The following is a 26,197-nucleotide window of genomic DNA, read 5'->3' as shown; positions in this document are numbered from 1 at the left end:
TATGCATAGGTTTGTATTATAAGACTGGACCAGAAATATCAAAGGTATGAGGGAAAACAGGATGGCAGACAGTAAGAGAATGAGCTCTGGAGTCAGAGTCTTGGGTTTCCTGGTGACCTATTTGGGTTCAGAAAGGAAAATGTTAGCAAATGAGTACTCTAGATTAAGGTAAAATCCAATTTAGAAATAGCAGAATTACTAAAAGTTAGGGTTGTTCGGCAATGCTTCAAATGATTTATTACTATTTACATTGAATGACATTTCCTATGACATTTCCTTATGGGGCTTATTTTCATCAACGTATACCACTATTGGATTAAACTTGTTTACCAAATTAAAAAAAAAAAAGTCTAGCCCTGGCTGGTGTAGCTCAGTGGATTGAGCACGGGCCTGCGAACCAGACAATCGCGGTTCGATTCCCAGCCAGGGCACATGCCTGGGTTGCAGGCCGGTTCCTTGCAGGCTAACTACCAGCAGGGGACGCACAAAAGGCAACCACACATTGATGTTTCTCTCCCTCTCTCCTTCCCCTCTAAAGATATATAAATAAATAAATAAATCTTAAAAAAATTAAAAAAAAATACTGTGCAAAAAAAAAAAGTCTTCTACTGAATGGTTTTGAAGGTTGAGGCATTACTGAGAAGTGCCACTCCACCTAGTGGCAGCTCCATAAATTACAGTTACTAGGCTTAAATAGAATTACCAAAGGTATTGTCATTCAATTTTAGGCTAAATCTTTTGAAGGACTTATTATGTGCAAACCATTTTCCTTCCTGTATAAATAAAGTCCAGCTCTGCTCATCGTACAGCTTACCTCCTGATACAGATACAATATTGAGTAAATTTCTATGAGCACTAACAGCCCGATTCATAGTGCTTATTGCTGCTTAGTCTTAGTTCATTCTCAGGTACTATCCAGGTAAAAAGATTTTCTAACTCCAAGAAATAAGTGTTGAGACAACGCTTTTCTCTCATATAATTTATATACACGATGTTCAAGATTGAAGGCCATTCTTGAGACCTTTTTTTCTGGAAATCTCTCCTCCCACGTCCTATACAAGTGGAATTGGAGGTGCTTTTACTATGCAATTGCGTGTGTGCCAGCAAGACTTTTGAACACAAAACCCGGAAGTTGGTCTTGTAGCTCCAACTCTGTCACTTGACAATTCTGTCATCAGTGACACTATTAGGCAACTCTTTGTTGTCTAACTGATTCTCTCACAGGTGTATAATTCAATGTTTGATCTATACCAACACTCCACTTCTGGCTAGTGCCAGCCATGGCAGGCAGAACCACTTATAAACCAGGTTTGAATTCTCGCTCTGTGGTATTAGGGAACCTCCATGATGTCACAGATGTGAGTTGAGGGAAATGCCTGACCGACAGTGGGAAGGGAAATGACCTCAGGGAGCAAAACTGAAGGCAGCATTTCTGGTTATTTGGTTTGCATAAAGCTATGGCTGGAAATGATGGCTAATGGGTTAACTGAAGGATCTCAGATGTGACAACTAAAGACAAGAAGCCTGGGAACTAGAAGCTTTAGGAAAGAAGCATGTGAATGGGCATCTCAGAGTAAGCCACGAGTGCAAGGGTATTTGTGTTCTGAGAGCTCATCAGAGTCCTCTTCTACAAAAAGGGCCCTAGGTGGACAGCACAGCCAACCGATACTGTGAATATTAATCAGCCTCTTTCCCCAGCCATCCCAGTCCTCGCCGAATTGTGCTCCATTCTGGGAAAATTCTCTCAGCTTTCTATTTTTCAGTCTAGTAGAGTCTGTTCTGCTATTCAACCCATCAATTAAGCATAAGTAATCCCTACTTTCAATTTCTACAGTCTATCTTTGTTATAGTGTAAATGAACGCAGGTATGACTTACTGCTGCTACAAATGCCAAACCTGTGAGACAGGTGCTAATGTAAAGGAAAATGGTTTATTCAGACGCCAGGCATCTGGAATATGGAGGACTCATGTCTCAATACCTATGTCGACATTTCAGTGCAGGTAGAGGTTTTTTATAAGGAGGCAGAGGGGAAGCAGAAGAAAGAGATCAAGGGTTAAAAAGTTCTCTACGTGCAGAGGGGTACAGTCCATTCCAACAAGACAAGTGATGGTCCGGTGTGCATCGTCCTGGTTTAGGCATCCTAGCCCCACGTCATCCTGGCTCCAAAGGCCCAAAGTCAGCAAATGGCTTGGAGCTTGGATGCCAGGTCAGAGACCACATCTTTTGAAGTTAGCTCCTAGGACACTTATACAAACATGCTATTTATCTACAGGCTACTTACTCGAGTCAGCATTTACAGAAACGATGTCAAAAGGATGGTGGGGTGGGTTACAATTCCCCACTGTTACAATAGCAACCTATTCTTGTTGGAATACATCCCATTCCTTCACCAGTCTCTTAGAGAATATTACTTGTAAAGTTTCTTTTGCTTATTTTACTCCCTAGGGGTTCATTACTGTTTGTTGGATTTGGTGCCTCTCTAGTGGTGTTAAGCACCCCTCAAATAAGGACAAATCAGCACACATACCTAGGTTGTGGGTTTGATCCCCAGTCGGGGGCACATGTGGGAAGCAACTGATCAATATTTCTCTCTCACATCAATGTTTCTCTCTCTCTCTCCCTCTCTCTAAAATCAATGGAAATATCCTTGAGTGAAGATTTTTTTAAATGAATTTTTGTGGTCTCAAAAAGACCTACACTGTATACAGAAACTACAGTGTACTATGGTAATGATGTGAACACACATGCATCATTCTCAGAACATAACAGAAGACTTCAGGCGAGGGCATGTTTTGGGAGTGCAGCTTTGAGCAATGCCCTCACAGGTAAACATCTGGTTGGTAATGACAGTATTCTGCCTGTCTCAGATGAGATACTAACAAGTCAAGGAAAACCGTGTAAATGGGGGCTTATCATTTTACCTCTAACCACATTACCTTGAAATTCTAGCACTCTTACAATGTATGGTTGCAAAAGCTTCTTTTCTACCACCAGCATCTTTTTGCTACACTATCCACAAATTACAATAACTAGGTATCAGACAAACACACTCCATCCGCAACTCTGTAATAATAACCAACCTAAGTCTAGGAAGGAGCAACCTGGCCCTAACCCAATGTAATCCAATATATAATTGTTGTACACAGCTCTTTCCCTCTTCCAACATCTGTCTCTTCACATTAATTTTCCTTTGGGAAACTTCCTTCTTTCACGGTAGGCGGTCTTAATAAGACTGTCAAAGTCCCTGAAGCTATGGGGTAGATGCATGATCCTAACTTGAGAACAAAGATTGGTGGGATTTGATTATTGAGCACAAGACCAAACAGAAAATACAGAAGCTGAGCTATTTTGATGGCAGGGCTCTATATGGATGGTCCTCTAGTTTCTATAATCTAGAAGCCTAAGTTTATCTGGTTTTCACTCTTAAGGCTGTTGGTCTAGCTTTTTCTTTTATTTTTTTTAAGGATTTTATTTATTTATTTTTAGACAGAGAGGGAGGAAGGGAGGAGAGACATGGATACAAGACAGAAACATCAATCAGTTGCCTCCCAAACACCCTGAACCGGGGACCTGGCCCGCAACCCAGCCCTGTGCCCTGACTGGGAATCGAACCGGCTACCTTTCAGTTTGTGCGACGACACCCAGTCCACTGAGCCACACAGTCAGGGTGGCCCAGCTTTTTCATAAATTTTGTGAGCTGTTCTCTGTCCTGCTGATAAATGCTGTTTTGCTTAGGATAGCTCTAAGGAGTTTTTACTGTCTGCAATCAAGGGAGCCGACCTGCCCCATTTGTTAATGTCACTGTAAGTCGTTTCCCTAAACTGAAAAGCCATAGCCTTTAACACCTTACATACTGTACATTACATAAGAATTTTTAAAACTAAACACTAGCATTTGTATAAAGTTTTTGAACAACTCCAAGTTAACTTCAAATTTAGTTTCATCTCAAAAAATGGTGCAGTATTTTTATGAGTGAAATAGTACATTTCTGCCAACAGAGTAGTGACCAGAAACACTTCAGTAAATGGGCTTTAGTCTGCACCCTCTCAAACTTACTCTAAGTAAAAAATAAACATGAAACCCACATATGATTGGTCTTTCCGACTTAAGTATATGCAAATAAAAATGACAACTTTAAAGTAAAACACTTGGTTCTAAAAGAGAGAGAAATCGTATCAGATTGAAGGCACTGGCCAATTCCTAGTCAAAGCCACACAAAATTACCTCCAAAGGAAAACTGACCAGTGAGACAGTTAAGTTTCTGCTTTCAGCTACGAAGAATGAAACTTGAAATGCACTCACTCTTCCATCTTCTAATGTAAGACAACCTACTCTCAGAAACAACATAAGCATTGTTACAGCAGTCTAGCTCCTAGATGGAAATACAGGCCAAGTTACAGTTCACTTAATAACCTACCTTAGAAACCTTTGAAATTAGCCACGGATCAAAGTATTTACATAAGTTCGAGTCTTTATCTTAAGATAAAAGGCCCCACAGGCCCTTAACCTCCTTTAAAAAGAACATTTAAATTAAACCTTTGTTGCAACCATCTCAATTTACATTCAGAAATGTTATTTAGATATCAAATTTCTCTTCGCAGACGCTATGTCCGTTTTCTTCATAATCTTCTCTTGTTACCACCATATCTTCGAAATCATCATTCTCTGATATCAATTTTCCACCTTCCCAGGAGTAAGTAATAGGGCTAAAAATAAAGATAAAATAAATGAATCCAGATGATCTTACAGAACTAAAAAGCCAAAAAACGTTAATAACTAAAATGTACCAATCGCTACCCAACAGAAAATCATTTGAAGTATAGAAATAAGCATAAACTTCATAGGACTAAAGCAAACTAGAAAAGAACCTTGGTTAACACTACAAGTAAATGTTCTTTTGCCTTTTTTCCCTGTGCCCTGAATTCTAATAAAAAACAAAACTATAAGCAAAAGATAAAAAATGTATAAAACCAAAAACACTGTCATAACTGAGTCTAACTTTTCTGTATGTGGCAAAGATATGTCATCTCATTAATTCACACAGCAACCCATGAAATACCTATTATAATCCCCGTATTATAGATTTAAAAAATGAGGTTTGGAGAGATTAAGTCTGGAACTAGGATTTAACCTGGAACTGTCTTCACACAGTCTGTGCCTTTGCTGCTATACTTTGTTGTTTCTAATAAATGAGGCATTTGGAAAACACAGGGCATGATAATTACATGGTAGGACAAGGACAGTAAGTAAAACTAGAGCATGTTAAACATTTAGTTGGCTTTATTTACAAGCAAGTTTGTACTTGTGTTATGACTCAATTATATTTCTACTCTCCTTCTTGCCCCAATCCAGTTTCAAATCTAAAAAATAAGAAAAAAGCTAAGTGCTTTCCTTATTGTATTTACTGAATTTCCTAACCTTAGGAAACACACACACACAAACACACACAGCCTATCCAGAATGTAATATGAAAAAGAGACATTTATTGAAGAAGATGCAAGATACAAGAAACATTATACATTGTCATTGGACAATGAATGTTTCAGTCCCCTTCAAGGTAGGCACCTTGGGACCTCATGTGGTTCTCCCAATTGCCATCAGCTGCCCTATTATATTTTCCTGAATCTCACTGACAGTCTGAAATCTCTTCCCTCTCAAAGGTGATTTTAGTTTTGGGAAAATCCAGAAGACACAGGGCACCAAATCTGGGCTGTAGAGAAGCTGAGTCACCTGGGTGATTTGATATTTCAACAAAAAACTCTGCACTACACGTGATGCATGAGCAGGCATGTTTTCAGGATGACGCTGCCAATCACCAGATGCCCATAGCTGCAGCTTTCTGAGTCATCCCAATAGTTTCCATGGAGAAGTGTTCAAGTTTAATGCAAAATCTGATGCAGATTTGTTGCTCTACTCACTCATTTGTTTTGAATGCGATGGCTAGAGTACACATGCTCACTCAATGGTGTCTACTGCCCCCACTGACTAGTACAGTGAAGTTGTCGTTGTTCACATATGTGCACTCCAGCCCACTCTCCTTGGCTGCTAGGTTACATCAATGTCAAGCAAGCCATTCTGGTTATATTAATAATGGCTATTAATAATTATTAATTATTATATTAATAATGACTTTTTATGGACAGACTATACACACACCTATGTATGTGTGTGCGTGCGTGCGTGTGTATATATGCAGTAGATACGCAATAAAGATTTGATGAATAAAGAGTAAAACTACTTTTGTGCATCCCTTGGCCTGTAATATGTGCACAACTTACATTTAAAATGCAAGATAAAGGCCCTGGCTGGTGTAGCTCAGTGGATTGAGCGTGGGCCTGTGAACCACACAATCGTGGTTCGATTCCCAGTTAGGGCACATGCCTGGGTTGCAGGCCAATTCCCAGCAGGAGACTCATGAGAGGCAACCATACATTGATACTTCTCTCCTTCTCTCCTTCCCCTTCAAAGATAAATAAATAAAATCTTAAAAAAAATAAAAATAAAATCCTTACTGTGTAGGTTTAAAAAAATAATAAAAAAAATAAAATGCAAGATAAAAATTCAGTATGCTTCACACTCTTCTACACAGAATGTATGAACACTAACGCTGATAAAAAACATTTCAATATCTAATGGTTATTTATTTTTTAAATTTTTACTTATTAAAATGCTTCCCCTGCTGGGAACTGGCCCGCACCCTGGGCATGTGCCCTGACTAGGAATCGAACCGCTATCCTTTGGTTCCCAGGCCTGTGCTCACTCCACTGAGCTACACCAGCCAGGGCTCTAATGGTTATTTATTCTTTTAACTGATAGTACAAAACTAAGGGATCAGATGAGGGCCTTCTGTTAACTGCTACAGATTTTTAAAAATTTTAGTTTAGCTTTAAAACAAAACTCTAAAATTAAGCCAGGGTTGTGGGGTCTTATTTGCAACTCTGCCACGTAAGACTTGGGAGAAAGTGGTTATTTAGAGCTCCTGCCTCAGTGAAAGAGAACTGGGTTTTGGTCTGCTCACCACTATCAACTCACTGTAAAGTCTTCGCCAACTCATGAGCCCTTGTTTCTTTATTTACAAAGTAAGAAGGTTGAACAGGATCGCATGTAAGCCTTTCTTACAGCTCTAATATTTTACCTTTTTTTAACCATGAAAAGTGGAAATTACATCTGCTTTTTCTCATAAAACAGGATAAAAGGACATAAAAGTTTGGGGTGTTTTTGGTGAAAACACACTTTATAGGGTGTCACACCCACCCTCCCCCGCAGTGCCCAGAGCCCTCCTGGGGTGGTGGCTGCAGAGGCGACACCCCGATCCAGAGGGCCGCCTGTTCAGGAATGCGGCTGGGCTCAGAGCAACGGGTTTTGCTGCTGCTGCTGCTGCTGCACCCGGCCGTGTGACTAGCCCATATGACACAGTTTTGAATTTAAGAAAAACTAATTAAATGTAAAGGTTAATTTAAAAATACTTTAAATCACCTTAAAACATTTCAAAACAACTTATGAATTGACATAACTTACCTTAATGAGTCAATTCTTAAATTTCTCTAGTTGACAACTCTCAAGAAATGACACACTTCAGGTAACTCAAATAGATAATAACCTAATTGTTTTGCTTGTAAAAATCTCTTAGGAGTGAGGACTGACTTACTACAGGGAAGTGATCTCCTGTTAACCGAGTGCCCATTATGGACCAACCATCACATAATGGTGGGCACTTCGCACACGTCATCCTGTTGAACCCACTGATATGGCAGGTTTATCTCGTGTCAACATTTGGGAAAAGGAAAATGAGGGTCCCAGAGGGGAAATAAACCTGCCAACGTGGTAGAACCAGGCTTGAAACTCGTCTGCCGGTAGACAGATCACTTCCTCTACACAACGAAGTCCCTGTTGTGTTTCTATCACACGCGAGTCAGCACTTACTTCTCAGGCAGCACAACAGAAACATCGTAATCTGTGGGAGTGAGACATCGTACTTCTGAGTAAACCCGGTCCCGAAATCCTGGGAAAAGGGAATTTCCTCCTGTCAAAACAATGTTCTTAAAAAAGTGTGGCTGCATTTCTTGAAGAGAAAAAAGGGAGAAAGGGGAGAAAAAAAGCATTAGAAAATCTGTTTACTTATCTTTCTGGAATGGCAAGGATCAGGGCTTAGGTTAAAGTAATTAAGGACTATAGTTACTCATTGGTAAACCACTTAATTTTTTATTACCACATAAATAATTTTTAAGATTTTGCAATGAAGTTATACTTTATACAAATAAGCACATTAACTAAAATATCTATGACCTCACAGGTATTTACAAGAAAGGCTGTTGAACTACGGGCTACTTATTATATTATACAACTATACATAAATCGGTAACATTTTAGTAGTGAGCATTTGATAATTACAATTATTCTTCCCCAAAATGCACAGAGTGTTTGTGTAGGAGACTGTGAGTTAGTATAAGGATGAAAAGGAGTTCCTTTAAGACATTTTAAATGGGAATCCAAATTTCCAAGTTGTCTCAGAGAGAGTATTTAAGTACTGTGCAATAGTTACATTTGATAGTGAAAAATACTCATAATCTATAGTAATATTTAAAGAATATCTAACTCATTAAAGTTACATGATGGCAAACTTTAACTGCCATTTAATACAGTAGCCAGTATTAAAAGCCTACTGACCACCCATGGGAAATTTATCAGGAATTATTACAATAAGTAATGGCCATCCCACCTCACAAAAAAAGGAGTGAGTTCCCATATACTTGACATTGAATCACCTGGCATGACATGAAAATGCTGTATATCTCATGATTGTAACTTTATATAAAATTGAAATATGAATATAGTTGTGAAATAATTATATTAAGATGTTGGCAATTATGTGACTTTCTTCTTTGTTCTCTTTCTATATACATATATACACACATATAAATGGGAGGAAAGGATATTACCTGTGCTAGATTGTCTCCATTGCCTAGTGTTTCTTATAAACTAGGAAGACATTTCCAAGATATAAAAGTAGTCTAAAACTCTAGAACTTTAGTTAAATCATGCTTCAGGAGAACCTAGACACCACTACAAAGTACCATACTTCAATGTCATTAAAATTAACTTCCTGTATATCAATCCAAATATAGCAGAATAAACCAGTCCTACCAACAGCAGTAGACCACTCAATTGGTAAGTTACAAAGTCCTATTTTGTGATAATTTGAAGTTAAAACTTTTTCTAAAATGGATATGACAGTTTAAGACTAATGGAGAGATGAACTCCAAGTTTAAGTGGACCATAATGACTTCTCCTATATCAGATTTATAACATAGGGCCAACAAAGAATTAAGGACATTATTGGAGCTGGAAATCTCTACAAATCTAACAGACTTGCCACCTGCTGAAATTATTTAGAAGAAAGAGATCACTTCTCTAGGTCTCACTGAGCTTATGGTTTTTTAAAAATATCATTACCACTCAATATTTTAACTATGTACCTTCAGGTAAGTTCTGAATTGAATAGACAATAGCTTCTGGAATTCCCATTTCTTGAATGCCTATATCAGAAGGATTAAAAAGTATTTCTGGAACAGCAAATCTTTCATTGGTCAGACGAAGAATTTGTTCCCCAGATTTATATTTTCCACTTAACACCATCTCTTCCCTTGGCTTAAAAAGAAATAAGATAAAACATTTAAGCTACATTATCTGGCTTGCCTGACTTATAACATTTAGAATATGTAATACTAATACCTGAACATGTTTGTGGAAGGTTCAGAATACTCAAGTTAGGAAAACAGTGGTCTTCTCTCCTTTTGCCTACACTACATAAGTAAATAATGACTAACTCTAACACAGCTATTTCCCCAAGGATAATCTGGCTTTATTACACACATTTTAAAACAGAAAGAACAGATGGGAGGGAACTTTATAATCCATCTATAATACTAGACTGATTCTGGATTCTGAGAACAAAGAATGTACTCTCAATAAAAAATACTCTCTTATGTTTCTTCCAGTATCCACTTTCCCTCCCCTATGTTAGCTGCTTACTGAATACTGCGGTTCCATTCCATCCGGATTTTCCCTTTCCCTTGTGCAAAAAGCCTGTAAAATTTATTGTTTATCCAATCTCTATTAAAAAATCTGTTTCTGGCTCTGGCTGGTGTGGCTTGGTGGATTGAGCTCTGGCCTGCGAACTAAAAGGTCACCAGTTTAACTCCCAGTCAGGGAACATGCCTGGGTTGTGGGCCAGCTGCCCAGTTGGGAGCATGTAAGAGGCAGCTGACTGATGTTTCTCTCCTTCTCTTTCTCCCTCCATTTCCCCTCTCTAAACATGAATGAATGAATGAATGCATGAATAAATAAATAAATAAAGTCTTTATAAAAATCTGTTTCCAGCCCTGGCTTGTGTGGCTCAGTGGATTGAGTGCCAGCTTGCTAACCAAGGGGTCGCAGGTTCAATTCCTAGTTGAGGCACATGCCTAGGTTGCAGGCCGCGTCCCCAGTTTGGGGTGCACGAGAGGCAACCGCATATTGATATTTCTCTCTTTCTCCATCCCTTCCCCTCAGTCTAAAAATGAAATAAATAAAATCTTTTAAAAATCCATTTCCAAATGATTTAAAAATATAATGGACATTATCAGTGAAATTTCACATTATTTATTTCCTGTTAACCCACCCATCTGTGGGCTGTGTTCCTGAAGGGGCCAGAGAAAAATCATCGCCTTTTACGACATTCTACATAATTAAAATAATATTCCCTCTTGCCCTGGCGAGGGTAGCTCAGTTAGTTGGAGCACTGTCCCATAGACCAAAAGGTCGTGGGTTTGATTCCTGTCAGGGCACATACCCAGGTTGTGGGTTCCATTCCCAGTTAGGGCACATATAAGAAGGCAACCAATCAATGTCTGTCTGTCTGTCTGTTTCTCTCCTCCCTCTCTTTCCCCCTTCCTCTCTCTGTAAAAGCAATGAAAAAATGTCCTTGGGTGGGGATTAAACATTTTTTTAATAATAATATTCCCTCTCAGTTTTACTAAGAATCATCAGCTTGTCTACATTCAGTTGTAGACACTCACTTTATTTGACTAATATATGCAATTTTATTCCTATAACAGAGTATATCCTAATCCTTTATATGGGTATGAAAATACTTAAAATGTAGAAAAAACACCAATAACTTATTAGTACAGTGTATTATATGTAAAGAATATTATACTAACCACTATACTGTATACCTGAAACTAATACAAAATGATACTGAATGTAAACTGTAATTAAAAAACAGAACTTAAGAAAGTATCATGGATTCTTTAATATAATCAATCATTTCCTCTCTGTTCACATTATAGCTTCCTCAGAAAGGCTTTTTCTGACTCCCAAATAAAAGGTCCCTCCATTATTCTCTACTACTGCTCTATGTATTATTCTTCATAGACTGTATTGTACACTCTCACCTATCCACTACATAGCATAGCATAGCATAGCACTGATACACAATGAGTATTCTTTGAACTCTTGAGCAATGGCACGTAAGCCAACAAAATGTTGTTATCATTTGGAAATTCCAATCAAAATTCCATTTTTAATCCTAAAAATTAAACAATATTCACAACACTATAGGAAGAACAAGGAAAACTGCAAAACACTTTTAGCCCAATTAAACTATTGTTCCACTAGCAAAGAAAAGAATATTATTTCTTCACAGATAGAGTATTATTCTTTCTCAGGTAAAATGAAAAATATTTACTAATCATCAGGGAAATGCAAATTAAAACCACAATGAGATACCATCTCAAACCTGTCAGAATGTCTATCATCAATAAATCAACAAACAAGTGCTCGCAAGGATGTGGAGAAAGGGGAACCCTTTTGCATTGCCGGTGGGAATGCTGATGGGTGCACTCACTGTGGAAAGCAGTATGGGGACACCACAGAAAATTAAAGATGGATCTGCCTTTGATCCAGGAATCCCACTTCTGGGAATATATCCAAAGGAACCCAAAACACTAAGCTGAAAGAAAATAAGCACCCTTATGTTCATTGCAATGTTATTTACAATAGCCAAGATATGGAAGCAGACCAAGTGTCTGTCCATCAGTAGATGAGTGGATAAAACAACTATGGGACATTTACACAGAAGAATCCTACTAGGCTATATAGCAGAAAATTTGAGCCTTTGCTACAGTATGGATGGACCTGGAGAACATTATGCTAAGTGAAATAAGCCAGTCAGAGAAAGAGAAATACCACATGATTTCACTCCTATGTGGAATCTAATGAACAAACTGAACTAAACAAGTAAAATGGGAACGGACTCATAGATGGAGAGCAGGATGACAGCTAGTGGGATTGGCGGGATTGGGCAAAAATGAAAAAGGACTCATGGACATGGACAACAGCGTGATGACTGCTCGGGGCAGGGGGTTTAAGGAAACTAAAAGATAATGTAAAAAATAACAACAGATTAAATTTTAAAAATAATTACAGAAAAATATTTACTATAAATTTACAACTCATTTAAAAGTGATATTGACTTGAGTTGAAAGGGCATAACTCATTTTGTCAACACTCAAAACAACCTGAGACAGATGCAGACTTGGGGAGTTTCAGCTGATAAAACATTAGAGGTGATCTAGTCCAGAGCCTTGATTTTACAGACGAGAATCATGTGACTTACTCAGGATCCAATATCTAATTAGGGGAAAGAGCCAGAACTAAATATTCTTGTTGAATGTTAGCTCTAAAGCCATTAATTGTTAGTATCTAATCTGAAACTACGGACAGTTTCTGGTTTTATGAGTACAATTCCAAAAGAGATTTTTATTGCAGACACAGACAGGCAGAGGAATTTATAAGGACTGCTGGGAGTTGCTATTTTAGTCGATGTAGGCCATGGTTACTGCATAGCCCTCATAAACCTCATTCTGGCACCATGAAAGAAATGATCAGTTCAAATTACAATGGCTCTGCAGAAAGTGGTAATCCTAATTATGAAGGCTATTTTCAATTTAGGTCAGTCAAGTGCATTCCACTTCAGTAGGTATCCTCTTTCTGATACGAGAAAAAACTGGAATTTCTATCAGTTGTAATCAGCAATATTATAAACCTTATTGTTCTTGTTACTATCATCATTACTAGAAAATCAAGTTGTAACCTTTCCCCTAGTACTCAAAAATATTCTTGAATAAACTGTCAAGGTCCAAATTTTAACAATAGCCTAAATGTAACCACTTTCAAATTTTTCTCTGTATGTAATACTGCTTTTCTAATTTCATAAATAGTTATCAGCTCTCATCAAAGTTGTTACATTATCAGGAAACAATGCAAACGAGTTAATCAAATATTAAATTCAAACTAATACATTTTAGGAGTATTCCTAGCATGCACAAAAGAGAACTTTCTAAATTTTAAAAATGATTAAGATGCACGAGTGATTCAACAGGTACTGTAAACAATGTATAAATTTTAACACTAATTGACAAAGTAAAGATTAAACCATTCTTTTTTAAATAAACATTCAGTGTAACACTCCAGCATCTGGCAAAAGTCCAGTCTGACTGACTCCGTTCATTCAACTGACATTAAAGCACACAAGGAAAAACAAATCTGTACAGAGCTAATGAAGTGCAGTCTGTAACAACATTCTGACCAGGAGGGCAAAGGCCAATGAGGGAGCTGCAAGTAATGTGATGGGGCTTTTGCCTTTTTTCTCTGAAGATAATGTGTAAAGCAATGGTCAACTGTAATAACCACACCTCTACTGGCTCGCTGTGTAAGGTGCAGGTTTGAGAAAACAAGGCTCAGGATTTGGCAAGGAAAAAACTGACATTGTTTAGCAGAGATAATGGCTAAAAAACTGACAGGCTGTCATTTGCAGGGCAGGAGAGAAATACATTTTTAAAAAACAGATTTCTAAAACCAGTTGCCAGTCCAATCATGTGGTAAAAAACTTTTTCTTTTTCTAAGATTAAATTTTCAAGCTTGGGCACTAAGCATTTCCAGGGACAGGAGCTGAGAACATGAATATGGTCCATAAGGTGTTTTTTTTTAATCCCTGGAATGTTTTAATCAGCTATAATACATAACGATGATCAAATGTGCCTAACGAGAAAGCAAACTGACAGCTTCAAGTTTGGAGCAGTCCATAAGGATAAAAACACACCTTCCATAAGCTATGTCGAACTTGGGCTTCGAGTTTCTGTTCCTAGTTCACGTCCTCTAGGCAACCTGATCACATCCGTCCCAGTGCCCACTTCTGAAAGTCACCCTAGGTCCCCTGACAAGGATCTGCTTCTAAGAACATTATAGGATGATTTCAATTTTATAAGGCCCTGGGTAGCCTTCTCTGAACTCTGATTTGCCCCTCGATAATCTGGCCAAAAAAACCTGTTTTTACATTTCAGGCATGCAAAGGAGTATAAATAATTATATAAAACCCATGTATTTACCAACCAGTTTATTGCAATTTTACAGATAAATTAACACTCCCCTTTTAATTTAATCATTCATATCCATAGTTTTATATTTTTACTTCACATTTCTATAGTTCTAAACAACAAATTATTATTCTGCATAGCCTGAAGCTACGTATCCTTCTAAAACTTACTTTTAGACATACTTCTGAGACTTATCCATGATGATCTTATAGTTCTACTTCATTTTCACTACTGCTTATTTTATACTATGAATATACCAAAGTTTATTTATTCTACCATTAGTTGATTTTTTAAATGTTAACTTAGTTTTATATACTGGCAAATATTAAAATTTTTTTAATTTATAAATTTAAAAAATGGTTTTCAATTACAGTTTACAGTAAGCATTAAATTTGTATTAGTTTCAGGTGTACAGGATAGTGGTTTGACAATCATATACTTCACAAAGTGTTCCTCCCGATGCTTCCAGTACCCACCTTGACATTCCCAAATTTTCAGTCTTTTAAATATAGTGCAATGAACATTACCATAAATGTCTCCTTGTGCAATAAAGGCTTCCATTTCTAACAAGAGTTTTTTAACTTCCAACAGTCTTTACCATGCCAGTTGCTAGAAAGGTTATCTTTACAAACACAGAACTGAAAGTTTACCTGAGCTGATCAAAGATAAAAAAGAAATTATTTTTACATCCAAGATAAACTGTTTCTCAACACTTGGAAAGTATATTGGATTTTGCCCTTTTCCACTACAATCTGATCATAGCAGACCAAACATAAGTAAAATTCAGCCCCAGATCAGCCATATCAGTAATATTCACAACAGGCACATAACCAACTTCTAACTGAATTTAAACTAATTCTTAAAAAAAAACAGGAAAGGGTTACCATGATACACATAATGATACTGTTTATCTCTAGATTTGCCTATACACTATCCTTTGGCTGACAGTTCTTTTTCTAAATAACTTTAGTGAGATATTTATTAATCATTTATGGGCTTGTGCCTGGAGAAAGGGCCACTAGGAAGGCACTCTGCCAATCCCAGCTGGACGCCTTTCGAATCTGACTGAGGTGGTCAGTGGAAGGAATATAAGCAAGAATCTTTCAAATTACCTTACAAAAGCCCTTTTTAATGGTACTAAAGTCAGGCAAAACATAGTCTATCATTACTGTATTTTCTTCTCCTTTCAACCTGGAAAACAAAACAGAGACTTATGAACTATTTTAGCTACATGTAACATTCCCAAAAGTCAACCTCCAATTCCCCGATTAGCATCATGCATACTTGGCAATATCCATATCTCTATAGAAGTCCTGAGATACATAGCAGACATCTTCTTTCACCTGATTAATCACGTGGGTTTCATCCATAACATGTAATTGCCTAAAAAGAAATAAACATTGTAAAATTTCAAATTGGAAAAAAAAACATAACTTAGAATTATCATCTTAACTATCTTTTCTACAATTAAATTTTCAGGTAACTAATATTTTAACATAGTAAATTCTTGAGTGTGTAAGATACTTGTAACTTCATGGAGTACTTATTTCCGTTGTCTTATTTAATCTCCACATTATCCCTCTGAAGGCAAAAGTCGTTTACAGAAGGAAACTGAAAACAGGTGTTAAGGGGAAGGTTTACCCAATGAAAGAGCAAACTTTTTCCTCCAACCATTCTGAAAGAATCTTGCCTTAACTTTTTGTACTTCCTTTTCTGATTACAGAAGTACCGTGAGTCAGCATACAGCAGATGCTTAATAAATAATTGATTAGTGAATCTCAGAAAACATGGGCTTAATGTAAAGATTTTTTAAAATCAAAGAAAAATGGAAGGTTATTTTCTTTGAATATTTTTCTCTGCACATAGATTATATACATGTTTACATTTCATGTCTGAGACGAAACATTATGTCGTGAACGTTTTCTTATACTTTTGTGTATTCTTTATTACATATTCTTTAAAAATGACTTTTTTACTGCTCTAAACTATTCAATCAGAGGGACCTATTAAAGCGTATTTATCAGTGTTCCTAATGTTGGAAGTTTAGATCAGGGAGGAAAGATACCTGGGTGTTTATAAACATAGACTTTGGAACTGAAGACTTAGTTTTAATCCCAAATTAGTAGCCAAATTACTTTACCTCTTTGGGAGCCTGTCTCTTCAACTCTATAAAGGTATTAAGATCACTGACTTAATACATCTATAATAAGTATATCACTCTAGTCATATATATATATATGTAAAGTATTTAGCATAGTTCCTGTACTCAATAAATAAAAAACATTAGTATTGTTTCTTTTTGCTTTTGTTTTATATATCATCATATACACTATATTCTACCTTACCCAAGATACACAACTGTACCAATGAGGAGAAAAAAATGCTAATTAAACCATGAAAATTCTCAGGTACCAATGATTGGAATATTCACCTGAATTTCAAAGGTTAAAATATAAAAAAAGTACAATCAGAATCAATGAAATATAGGCATTTTTAATCGGTATCTCTGATTATTTCATTATTTATTCATACTCTAGGACACAGAATATGAAATACTCTTATAGTTTCTTGGTATGCTGCCAAGTTGTTTACCAGAAAAGTTATTTCAAGCTGTGCTCTGATCAGCAGCAAATAAGGGTGTCCACATCACAAATCTATACCATCTTTTTTTCTTTTAAAATAAATTTTTATTACTTTCTTAAGACTTCATGTATTTATTTTAGAGAGAGGGAAGGTAAGGAGAAAGCGAGGTAGAGAAACACTGACATGTGAGAGAAACATCAGTTGGCTGCCTCTCACACACACCCCCCAACCAGGGACAAGGCCCGAAACACAGGCATGTGGCCTGACCAGGAATCAGACCTGCGACTTCTGGCTTTGCAGAATGACACTCAACCCACTGAGTCACACTGGCCAGGGCTTTCCTTTTTTTAAACTTGATTTTTAGAGAGAAAGAACAGGGGAGAGAGTGAAAGGGACAGACTGATTTGTTGTCCCACTTATTTACGTATTCAACCAACCAATGGTTGGTTCTTCCTTTAAAGGTTTTTAAATCTTCACCTGAGAACAATTTTTTATTGCTTTCAGGGAGAAACACTGATTGGTTGCCTCCTGTACGTGCCTGGACCAGGGATGGAACCTCCACCCTTGGTATATGCCCTGATGGGGAATCTAACCCATACATAACCCTGGCATATCAGGACTATGCTACCTAGCCAGGGCTACACCATCTTCTTCTGAAAAAAATTCCATTAATGTGGATTAAATGGCATTTTAATTTACATTTTCTCTACTAAGAAGTGCCACGAGGAACAAGCATTCTTGTCTATTTTGTTAACTCATGTATCCTGAGAGCCTAAACAAATGCTTAATAAGTATTTGAATTGAATCTGTAATTTCTATAGGTGTTTCACATTTTTTATGTGCGAGAATTATCCACCTATATCCTTTGTAACTCTCTAATGTAACTATGTTACATCCACCTATGTAACTCTCTAATGATCCTCTACCTGTGCCACTGGCCATTTGTTTTCTGAGAATTATCTAACCATTCTATATCTGGGTAGCTTTCTTCTGGGTTGATACATCCAAGAAAATAACCTCGTCACATTTGTTTCAGGTTTATGTTTACCTGAGTTTTGTTTACAAGGGCTGTTGATATACCTAAATAAAATTTAAAATTTTTATGTAATTAAACAGAAAAGGCGGAAAAATCTACTCTGTTTAAGGTCAGTGGTTTTCCTGATTACAAGGGAACAAAAGAGAGGTTGGAGTGCTTTTAATATTCTGTTAGAACGATGTTCTGATTACTTGGGTATATTCACTCTTTGAAAATGCATTGAGTTGTACACTTGAGGTCTGCGAACTTTATGTATGCTTTACTTCAATAAAAGTTTATTTTTATAAAATTTGTATTTTGGAAAAAATAAACCTTTTATTATTTCTTCTACTGCTTTTATGCTTAGCAACTCAATCAAATAATTTCTTGTTGTGGTTCTGTTTCTGAATTTAAGTCTTTTTTTAATTTTATTTATTTATCTTTAAAGGGGAAGAGGAGAGAGGGAGAGAAATATCAATGTATGGTTGCCTTTTGTGGATTCTCTGCTGGGAACTGGCCTGCAACCCAGGCATGTGCCCTGACTGGGAATCGAACTACAATCCTTTGGTTCACAGGGCCGAGCTCAATCCATTGAGCTACACCAGGTAGGGCATATATTGCTTTTCAAAAAGCCATACATTTGATTCAAAATTAACCATTGCCCTGGCTGGGTGGCTCAGTTGGTTGGAATGTCATCCCATACACCAAAAGGTTGCTGGTTCCACTCTCAGTCAGGCACATACCTAGGTTTTGGGTTTGATCCTGGTCAGGGAGGATATGAGAGACAACTGATAGATGTTTCTCCCCCACACTGAAGTTCGTCCTTCTCTCTCTCTTCCTCCCTGCCACAACCCTCCCACCACCACTTCCTCTGTCTCTAAAATCAATGAAACATCCTCAGGTGAGGATTTAAAAAAAAACAACTACTCAGTCTCACTTATTTATCAGTTAATCATTCTAATTATTACAATTTAAAAAATGATTACCACATCTACTAGAGAAAGTCTTCTTTCACTATTATTCCTTGCCATCACATTTCTGGGTGTTCTTCCAAGTTTGTTCCCTACAAGATGAATTTGAACAGCCTTGCTTTTTAAAATATATGATTTTTTTTCATTCATCATGGAGGAATGATTAAGCATACAGGCTCTGCACTCAGATTGCTGGGGCTTCTGTAAACATCCTCATCTGTCTTAACCTTGTCTGCTTTTCCAATTTGCTGCTTTCAAGCTGACTGAGGTAGGGCAACTCAACTTCCAAACTTGTCAAAAATGGGCCCAATTCTATTTGGTTCTGCAACTGATAACATAATATTACAAATGCTATTTATGACTATTCCATTTGTACAATTAATCTATTATTTATTTATTATTGTTGTTCAAGTACTGTTTTCTGCCTTTCCTCTCCACCACCCCAGCTGTCCCCGCCTCCCTCCCCCATTTCCAGCCACCTTAATCTATTTATAAAAGAAAAGACTCATTTTCCTTTTAGACCCTTATTTCCTTATAAACATTTTAAATTTGTTTTACAATGTACAACATTTATACTTTAAAAAATACTATTATTAGGCCCTGGCTGGCATAGCTCAGTGGATTGAGCACGGGCCTGCGAACCAGACGATCGCGGTTCGATTCCCAGTCAGGGCACATGCCTGGGTTGCAGGCCGGTTCCTTGCAGGCTAACTACCAGCAGGGGACGCACAAAAGGCAACCGTACATTGATGTTTCTCTCCCTCTCTCCTTCCCCTCTGAAGATAAATAAATAAATAAAATCTTAAAAAAAAAATACTATTATTAAATTCTGTAGAGTTTGGAAATGTCTTTTTTTTGGTGGGCACTAACATTTTATGGGCTAGAACGCTTTTCAATTTAAACATCACTAGTATTTACATATGTGAAATAGCTTTTTAAGCAATATTAATATAGAATGGCCGCTGGAAGTTACAACTAAGGGTAAAGAATAGTCTTAAACTGCTTGAAAAGGTTCACTGCCAGCATCCATTCTCCCAAAGAACAAAAGCTAAGTGTTACCTATAAGATATGATCTCCTTCAGATGATTGGTTAGGAGTTTTCCTCCCACATTTATCCTGAAAAGGAAGAATGTAAATCTGGATCAGTTTATCACACTTTTTTTTTTGTTTTGTCCTAAGAAACAACATAAAAATCAACTGCAACTTACCGAATAATTGCTTCTTTTTTCTTTTTACTTCTACAGTAAGGGACTATATGTGTAAAGGAATATCCGCTATCTACAATGATACAGCATAACTCGGAAGGATTATCTCGGAAATACCTATGTGCGCTGAGAGCCCCAGCTGTTAAAAAAAAAGATAAAGAGAAAAAGAAACATTAAAGTATAATTAATTTAAAGTAATAAAGAAAAGTAAAAACTAAGGCAAGCAAAGAGAAAACTTTTCTTCCCTTTATAAGAAAAATGTTTATTTATTGTATTCATAATTCTGTCAAAAGTGCTTTAGTGTTTAAATTTAAAATATCACCTTTTTGCAGTAAAAATAAGGTAAATACATGATCAATTTTTAAAGGTTAAATATTCATTTCACAACTTATAATAATTATTTTAATAGCAGATGATTTTACTGATCATTCATTACATGCTGGGCACTATGCTAAACTCCTCAAGGTGTATTTTAATCTCATGAGAATCCCCTTTTACAGGAACTGCAGCACCGAGAAGTTCAGTACTATACCCCAAGTCATGCAATTAGAAAGTTAACAGAGCCAGGATTCAAACCCAGGCAGTATGACTCTAGGGCAGAGCTTCTCGGCCTTGGAAGTACTGACATTTTGGGCCAGATAATCCCATTGTTGGGGCTTTACTGGGCATTGTAAAATATTTAGCAGCATTATGCCTTTCTACTCAGTAGATGCTAGCAGCACTCTCTCAGCTGTGACAACCAAAGATGTCTCCAGCCATTGCCAAAAGTCCCCTGAGGAGCAAAATCGCCCTCGGCAGAGAACTGTTCTACAGATTCTGCTCTAGAATCTATTATAGAATATTGTTCCTTTACATAGGCTTAAATTCTGAAAGCAAAATACTTGAGTATATTCATTGTATAGCCACATGATATAATTCTAACCTTTAATAAATTTACTTCCGGATGGTATTTACAGATTGTTTTTCCACATGTTGACAGCCTAAATGATTTTTTTCTTTTTCTTTTTTTTTAAAGATTTTTATTCATTTATTTTTAGAGGGGAAGGGAAGGAAATATCAATGTATGGTTGCCTCTTGTGTGTCCCCCGCTGGGAACTGGCCTGCAACCCAGGCATGTTCCCTGACTGGGAATCGAACCTCGATCGTCTGGTTCGCAGGACCACGCTCAATCCACTGAGCTACTCCAGCCAGGGCTGACAGCCTAAACTATTAACATTATTTCAATCAATAATAATTATAGGTAACACATCTGTAACAGAAAATATAACTACCACAAAAACAATAATCTTTCAGAAATTAGAAATATGTGGCTAGGAACTTTATTAGAGAGAAATATCATAATAGTAAAGAGATAAAATGGGATGCCCTAGCTGCGTAGTCCAGCTGGTTAGGGCATTATCCCAATACACCAAGGTTGTGGGTTCGATCCCCGGTCAAGGCACATGCAAGAATCTACCAATGAACACATAAATAAAGAGACAAAACAAACAGATGTTTCTTTCCTTTTCTTTTCTTTCTTTTTCAAATCAATCAATAAAAAAATTAAGATAAAATGAGAGAAATCTGAATAAACAATCTCTAAGGATCCATCTAGTATTTAAATTCCATGTTTTATTTCTTTCCAATCTAAAAGAATGTGACCCAATATTCTTGCACTTTAAGTGTTCTTTTACCCTGTTCACATCAACATTCACATAATTCAATTTCAACCAAAACTTTAACTCACCATTTACTCTTAATACTGCTTGGAACTGGTATTCTTCAAATAGGATTTCATTCATGGATTCTTGAATTGAGGTGAAGTTAAAATATGGTTCTGTGATAATAATATTAGTATCTAAAAAATCAACCTATGAGAGAAAAAAAATCCCAAAAGTTTTATAACTTTGTGGTTATAGTTATAAACACATGCTTTACATACATAAACAACTGATTTTATCCTCACAATAATCCTAGGAGATTATTAAACTATTAACCTATTAAATGGGTGTAATAATCCAGGTCTTAGTATACCCATTTAATAGGTGAACAAACTGAGGCACACAAGAGTTGAATAAGTTACCAATGTTCATGTACATGGTTAGTGACATAGCTAGGATTTGAACACAAGAAGTATGATTACAGAATTCACGCACTTTAACTATTATTTAATTTTAATTGTCATAATGGTAACATGAATAAAAAGGTACTATCAAATGGTTTAAAGGTAATTATGCAAAAATAATCAATAACTACAAGCATTGGGGTTGTTCTTACTTTGCTTTTAAAAGTTAAAAGGCAAGAAGCTTGAGGATATTTAATATTTACATAATTCTCTCCCATGCATTCTCAAGCAGAATTAAATAGGTAAAAATATTTTATTGTGAAAATTAAATTAGACCTGACTTGGTCTAATAAGAGTAGAAATCTTAAGTAAAATTTTAATCTTGAGTTTCATACAGATTATCTCTTCTCAACCTCAAATTCCACTTTAATATGGAAATTCTATTCACTTGCACTTATTTAATATTTAGAAAATCAAAGCCAGGCAAAGTGCCCTGGGTGGTGTGGCTCAGCAGGTTGAGTGCCGGCCTGTGAACCAAAGAGTCGCAGGTTCTCACCAGTGGTTCGATTACCTATCAGGGCAGATGCCTGGGCTGTGAGCCAGGTTCACAGTGGGGGGGTGTACAAAAGGCAACCACACACTGATGTGTCTCTCCCTCTCTTTCTCCCTCCCTTCTCCTCTCTCTAAAGATAAATAAAATCTTTAAGCTAGGCATAATATATTAAGTGACTTAAATATTTGAAGCATATTCAAAAGTTTATAAATCTTAAAATAAAAGCTCTAATTTTTCATTTACGTAAGACATGGAAATAAATTTGAATACATACTCTAATTTGTTACCTGATACATTTCTTTTCCAAAAAGGTAATCCCAAACTTGTCTTTGAACATCCCAATTCACCAAGTAACCCTAAAAATTTTTTTAAATAAATTTAATAATCAAAAATATTTTAACAATTTTTAAAACAGATTATTTTAAATCATTGATTTCTATTTCTTTATGGTTACCTTCATCAGTCTAATGCTGTTTTTCTCCTTTTACAAGTCCAAAAAATTACAAATTAACATAACCAAAATGTCAAGAGTTCAAAAGACATACCAATAAGTAAAGATGATTCTCTACACTTATCTTTTTTAATGTGTTCATCTCATTTAACTTTAACATAAACTAGTAAAATTCAGTACCCATACTCGTAGCCAGTAACTCAATCATGATCAGTTATTTTTAACGAGACAAAACCAATTTTGGTTTTACTAAGCTCTCATTTAAAATTTAAATGACTTTTTTCAGAGATCTAAAAATATTGCCATGTATACAAAATCTTATACATAATTTTAAAAATTATCTTTAAGTCTAGGTCTGTAATGTAGAAATGATATAATTGAATTACCTTCTGAAAGGGAAGGATGTAAAAGAGTCCAGAAGGGTCCTTTATTTCATCTATCTGGTTAGCAGTAAACGTTTTAAGACGTGCTGTTTTTGACCTGAACTGGCAGTTTGGAACAACCCTATAAACAAAGAATTAAATAATATAATTATTTCCTAGACTGACTTACTTGCTATAAATATGTTTACTTAACCACCACCTTGGGTGCCAAATAATATCTAACACCTGAGTTTCTCATTGTTCTTCAAATAATAATAAAAAAGTCTTCTTTTTTGGATTCTGGTGTATACCAGGTTCTATACCCAGCTCTTTTTCTTTCTCGAATAATCAAGAAATCCTTTCAGGTGGGTATTGGTTCTGCCACCACAGGGATGAATAGGGAACCTACAGTAAAGTCCCGGATCTTTCTGGCTTTAATTTGTTCATTCTTAACATTCTAGTGAAAAGTTTACAAGTTCAATATTCTGGCAATAAAATTCAGTTTTCATAAAGTCAAAGACTTTCGATCAGCAAGCTGGTATAGGGTAAAGAAGAAAGTAGTAGTTTTAAATGTGATTGCTGTCCACCTTGAGCTTACAATCTATTTAGGAAGACCAAATAAAGCCATTATGATTCATTTCTCTGTGTTTAAACACGATTTTGAAAAGCTGCATTGTAGTCAATCTTATGGTTGAATTATAATTTTAATAAATTTGGTATTCTTGATTATTTAGCATGCTTTCTGTTCTTCCTTCCTTTTTTTTGCTACCATACACAATGTCTATAAATACTTCATAGCATCCTCTATTTACTCATAGCAAGCACCTCTAATTTATTCCTTAGGCAACTGATAATTGAATCGCTGTGTCAAAGAATAAAACCAATGATACATATTGCTAAAGGTTTTTCAGAAGGTTGTAACAATTTCCATCCCTAAGCAGTTCGACTGTTCTCTTTTAAAAGAAAACGGAAAAGAGGAAGAGGAAAAAAAACCCTCTGTGAATATGATAGAAGAAAAGCGTGTCTTTAAATTTACTTATACTTCATGCAAACATACATGAATGCTATGGTAGTATTGCTTAACTGATTTCATAATCAACATAGTTAACCAACCAGCTCTTTGAAGGGCTTAGATACAAGCTTTCAAATTAGGAGGGTCGTGGAGCCAGCCCTCTGAGGATTTGAAGAAATCTATAATCGCGTTTCCAGGAAAATGCATATACAAACAAATGTTGCCAGCGACTATTAAGATTCAAGAACTTTGTGTACAGAACTGCCCCTCCACCCCCCAACTAAGAAGCGCTTCTCTAGAAGCCTATTTTACTGATCAATTTCCGGTTACAAAATGAAACAGACGTCTATTTTAGAAACCTATTTTACTGATCAATTTCCGGTTACAAAATGAAACAGACGTCCCACTCCTCGGGCCCTACAGCCCAACATTTACAGCAAAATCCCAGTTCAAAGCTTCCCAACCACCTAGCTGCAACCAGAGCATCTCTTGGGCTCTAGTTAGGGCCGCGCGGGGGCATTAGTCTTTTACAGACTCAAAGATGAAGCGTGGCACGAGAAACGATTAGGCGTAAACGCCGTGTGCCTCGGAGAAAACGAACACTTACGATACATTTTCATGGCTGTAGCCGATTTTGGCATTGTAGGCTCCGTTATCCAACACTAACGTCGTCATTTTAGAAAAAAAAATCCAAAAATCAAAACCAAAAAAAAGGTACCGTTTCTTTCTCCTGCCGGCCCTTCTCACGTTTTTTTTTTTTTTCCGGGCAGTTTCTGGCTTGCGTGGGTGGAGCTTAAAGGCGCGCTTCCGGTTTCTCTTAGCAACGGAGGACGCCGGAAGCCAGAAACGGCCCAGCAGCCCCGCACATCCTAGAGAGTCAGTGCTAGTGTGCTCCAGCCTAACTCGTTTATGTCGTGGCGACATCCAGAGTGGAAGCGGCTAAACGCTTTTTCGCCCATTGCGAATTTGTCCTTTACTTCACAGTTTGACTCGCTACCGCAACTTTCTTCTAACTTCTGTAGCGAACCAGGGGTGGGGGTGGGGTGGGTGGGGTGGGTGGGTGTGTGTGTGTTCGGATAGTGACAATTGTGTAGAATAAAGTGCAAAAACATACCCAGCATGGTATTGGCTATGAGGTCTTTTTTTAGCCTCATTCCCCGCCGTTGCCCGTCCTACTGCAGGATCCAACTATTCTGAATTATAAATAAGCCGTTCCATCAACTTCCGTGAACTGCTTTGCTTTTTTACTCACACTCTCATATTTCCCCTGTCTACTTGTTCATAAGGACAGAGCTCTGCATCTTATCAAAAAAGTCTTCCCGACATTGGACACGCATGAGTACTTCTCCGTTCCCCTTCCTAAAATTAGGTGTTCGTCCTGTGTGTTCCTGTAATGCTCTCAGCTAACTCCTTCATGTCATAATGGATAAGGGAATAAATTTTGGACTGGATCTGGACTCTGCCACGAAGTAGCTGTGTAACCTTGGACAATGAAGATGATAATGAATAATACACGACTCTTAATGCACATGGATAAACTGCTCTAAGAGCTTCACATATGTTAACTAATTTAATCTTTACAA

At 36.8% G+C, this 26,197-nt stretch overlaps 1 protein-coding gene across 1 annotated transcript; it reads right to left on the bottom strand.

The window, feature by feature from the left end:
• Positions 1-1,911: 1,911 nt before the first annotated feature.
• Positions 1,912-25,388, bottom strand: ACTR6 (actin related protein 6). Its single transcript, XM_037067893.1, has 11 exons — positions 25,222-25,388; positions 23,627-23,744; positions 23,077-23,145; positions 21,919-22,042; positions 20,196-20,331; positions 20,047-20,103; positions 15,703-15,801; positions 15,531-15,609; positions 9,478-9,649; positions 7,925-8,063; positions 1,912-4,707 (listed from the first exon to the last, which is right to left on the bottom strand). The coding sequence occupies exons 1-11, from the start codon at positions 25,287-25,289 to the stop codon at positions 4,578-4,580; spliced, it is 1,191 nt and encodes a 396-aa protein (XP_036923788.1). The 5' UTR covers positions 25,290-25,388; the 3' UTR covers positions 1,912-4,577.
• Between the last annotated feature and the right edge of the window lie 809 nt (positions 25,389-26,197).

This window comes from Sturnira hondurensis, unplaced genomic scaffold (genome assembly GCF_014824575.4).
Source record: "Sturnira hondurensis isolate 20B ecotype Veracruz unplaced genomic scaffold, ASM1482457v3 Scaffold0017436, whole genome shotgun sequence".
Classification (NCBI taxonomy): Eukaryota; Metazoa; Chordata; class Mammalia; order Chiroptera; family Phyllostomidae; genus Sturnira; species Sturnira hondurensis.
The sequence above is the reverse complement of the archived record's forward strand: the minus strand, read 5'-3'. Positions and strand labels throughout refer to the sequence as shown.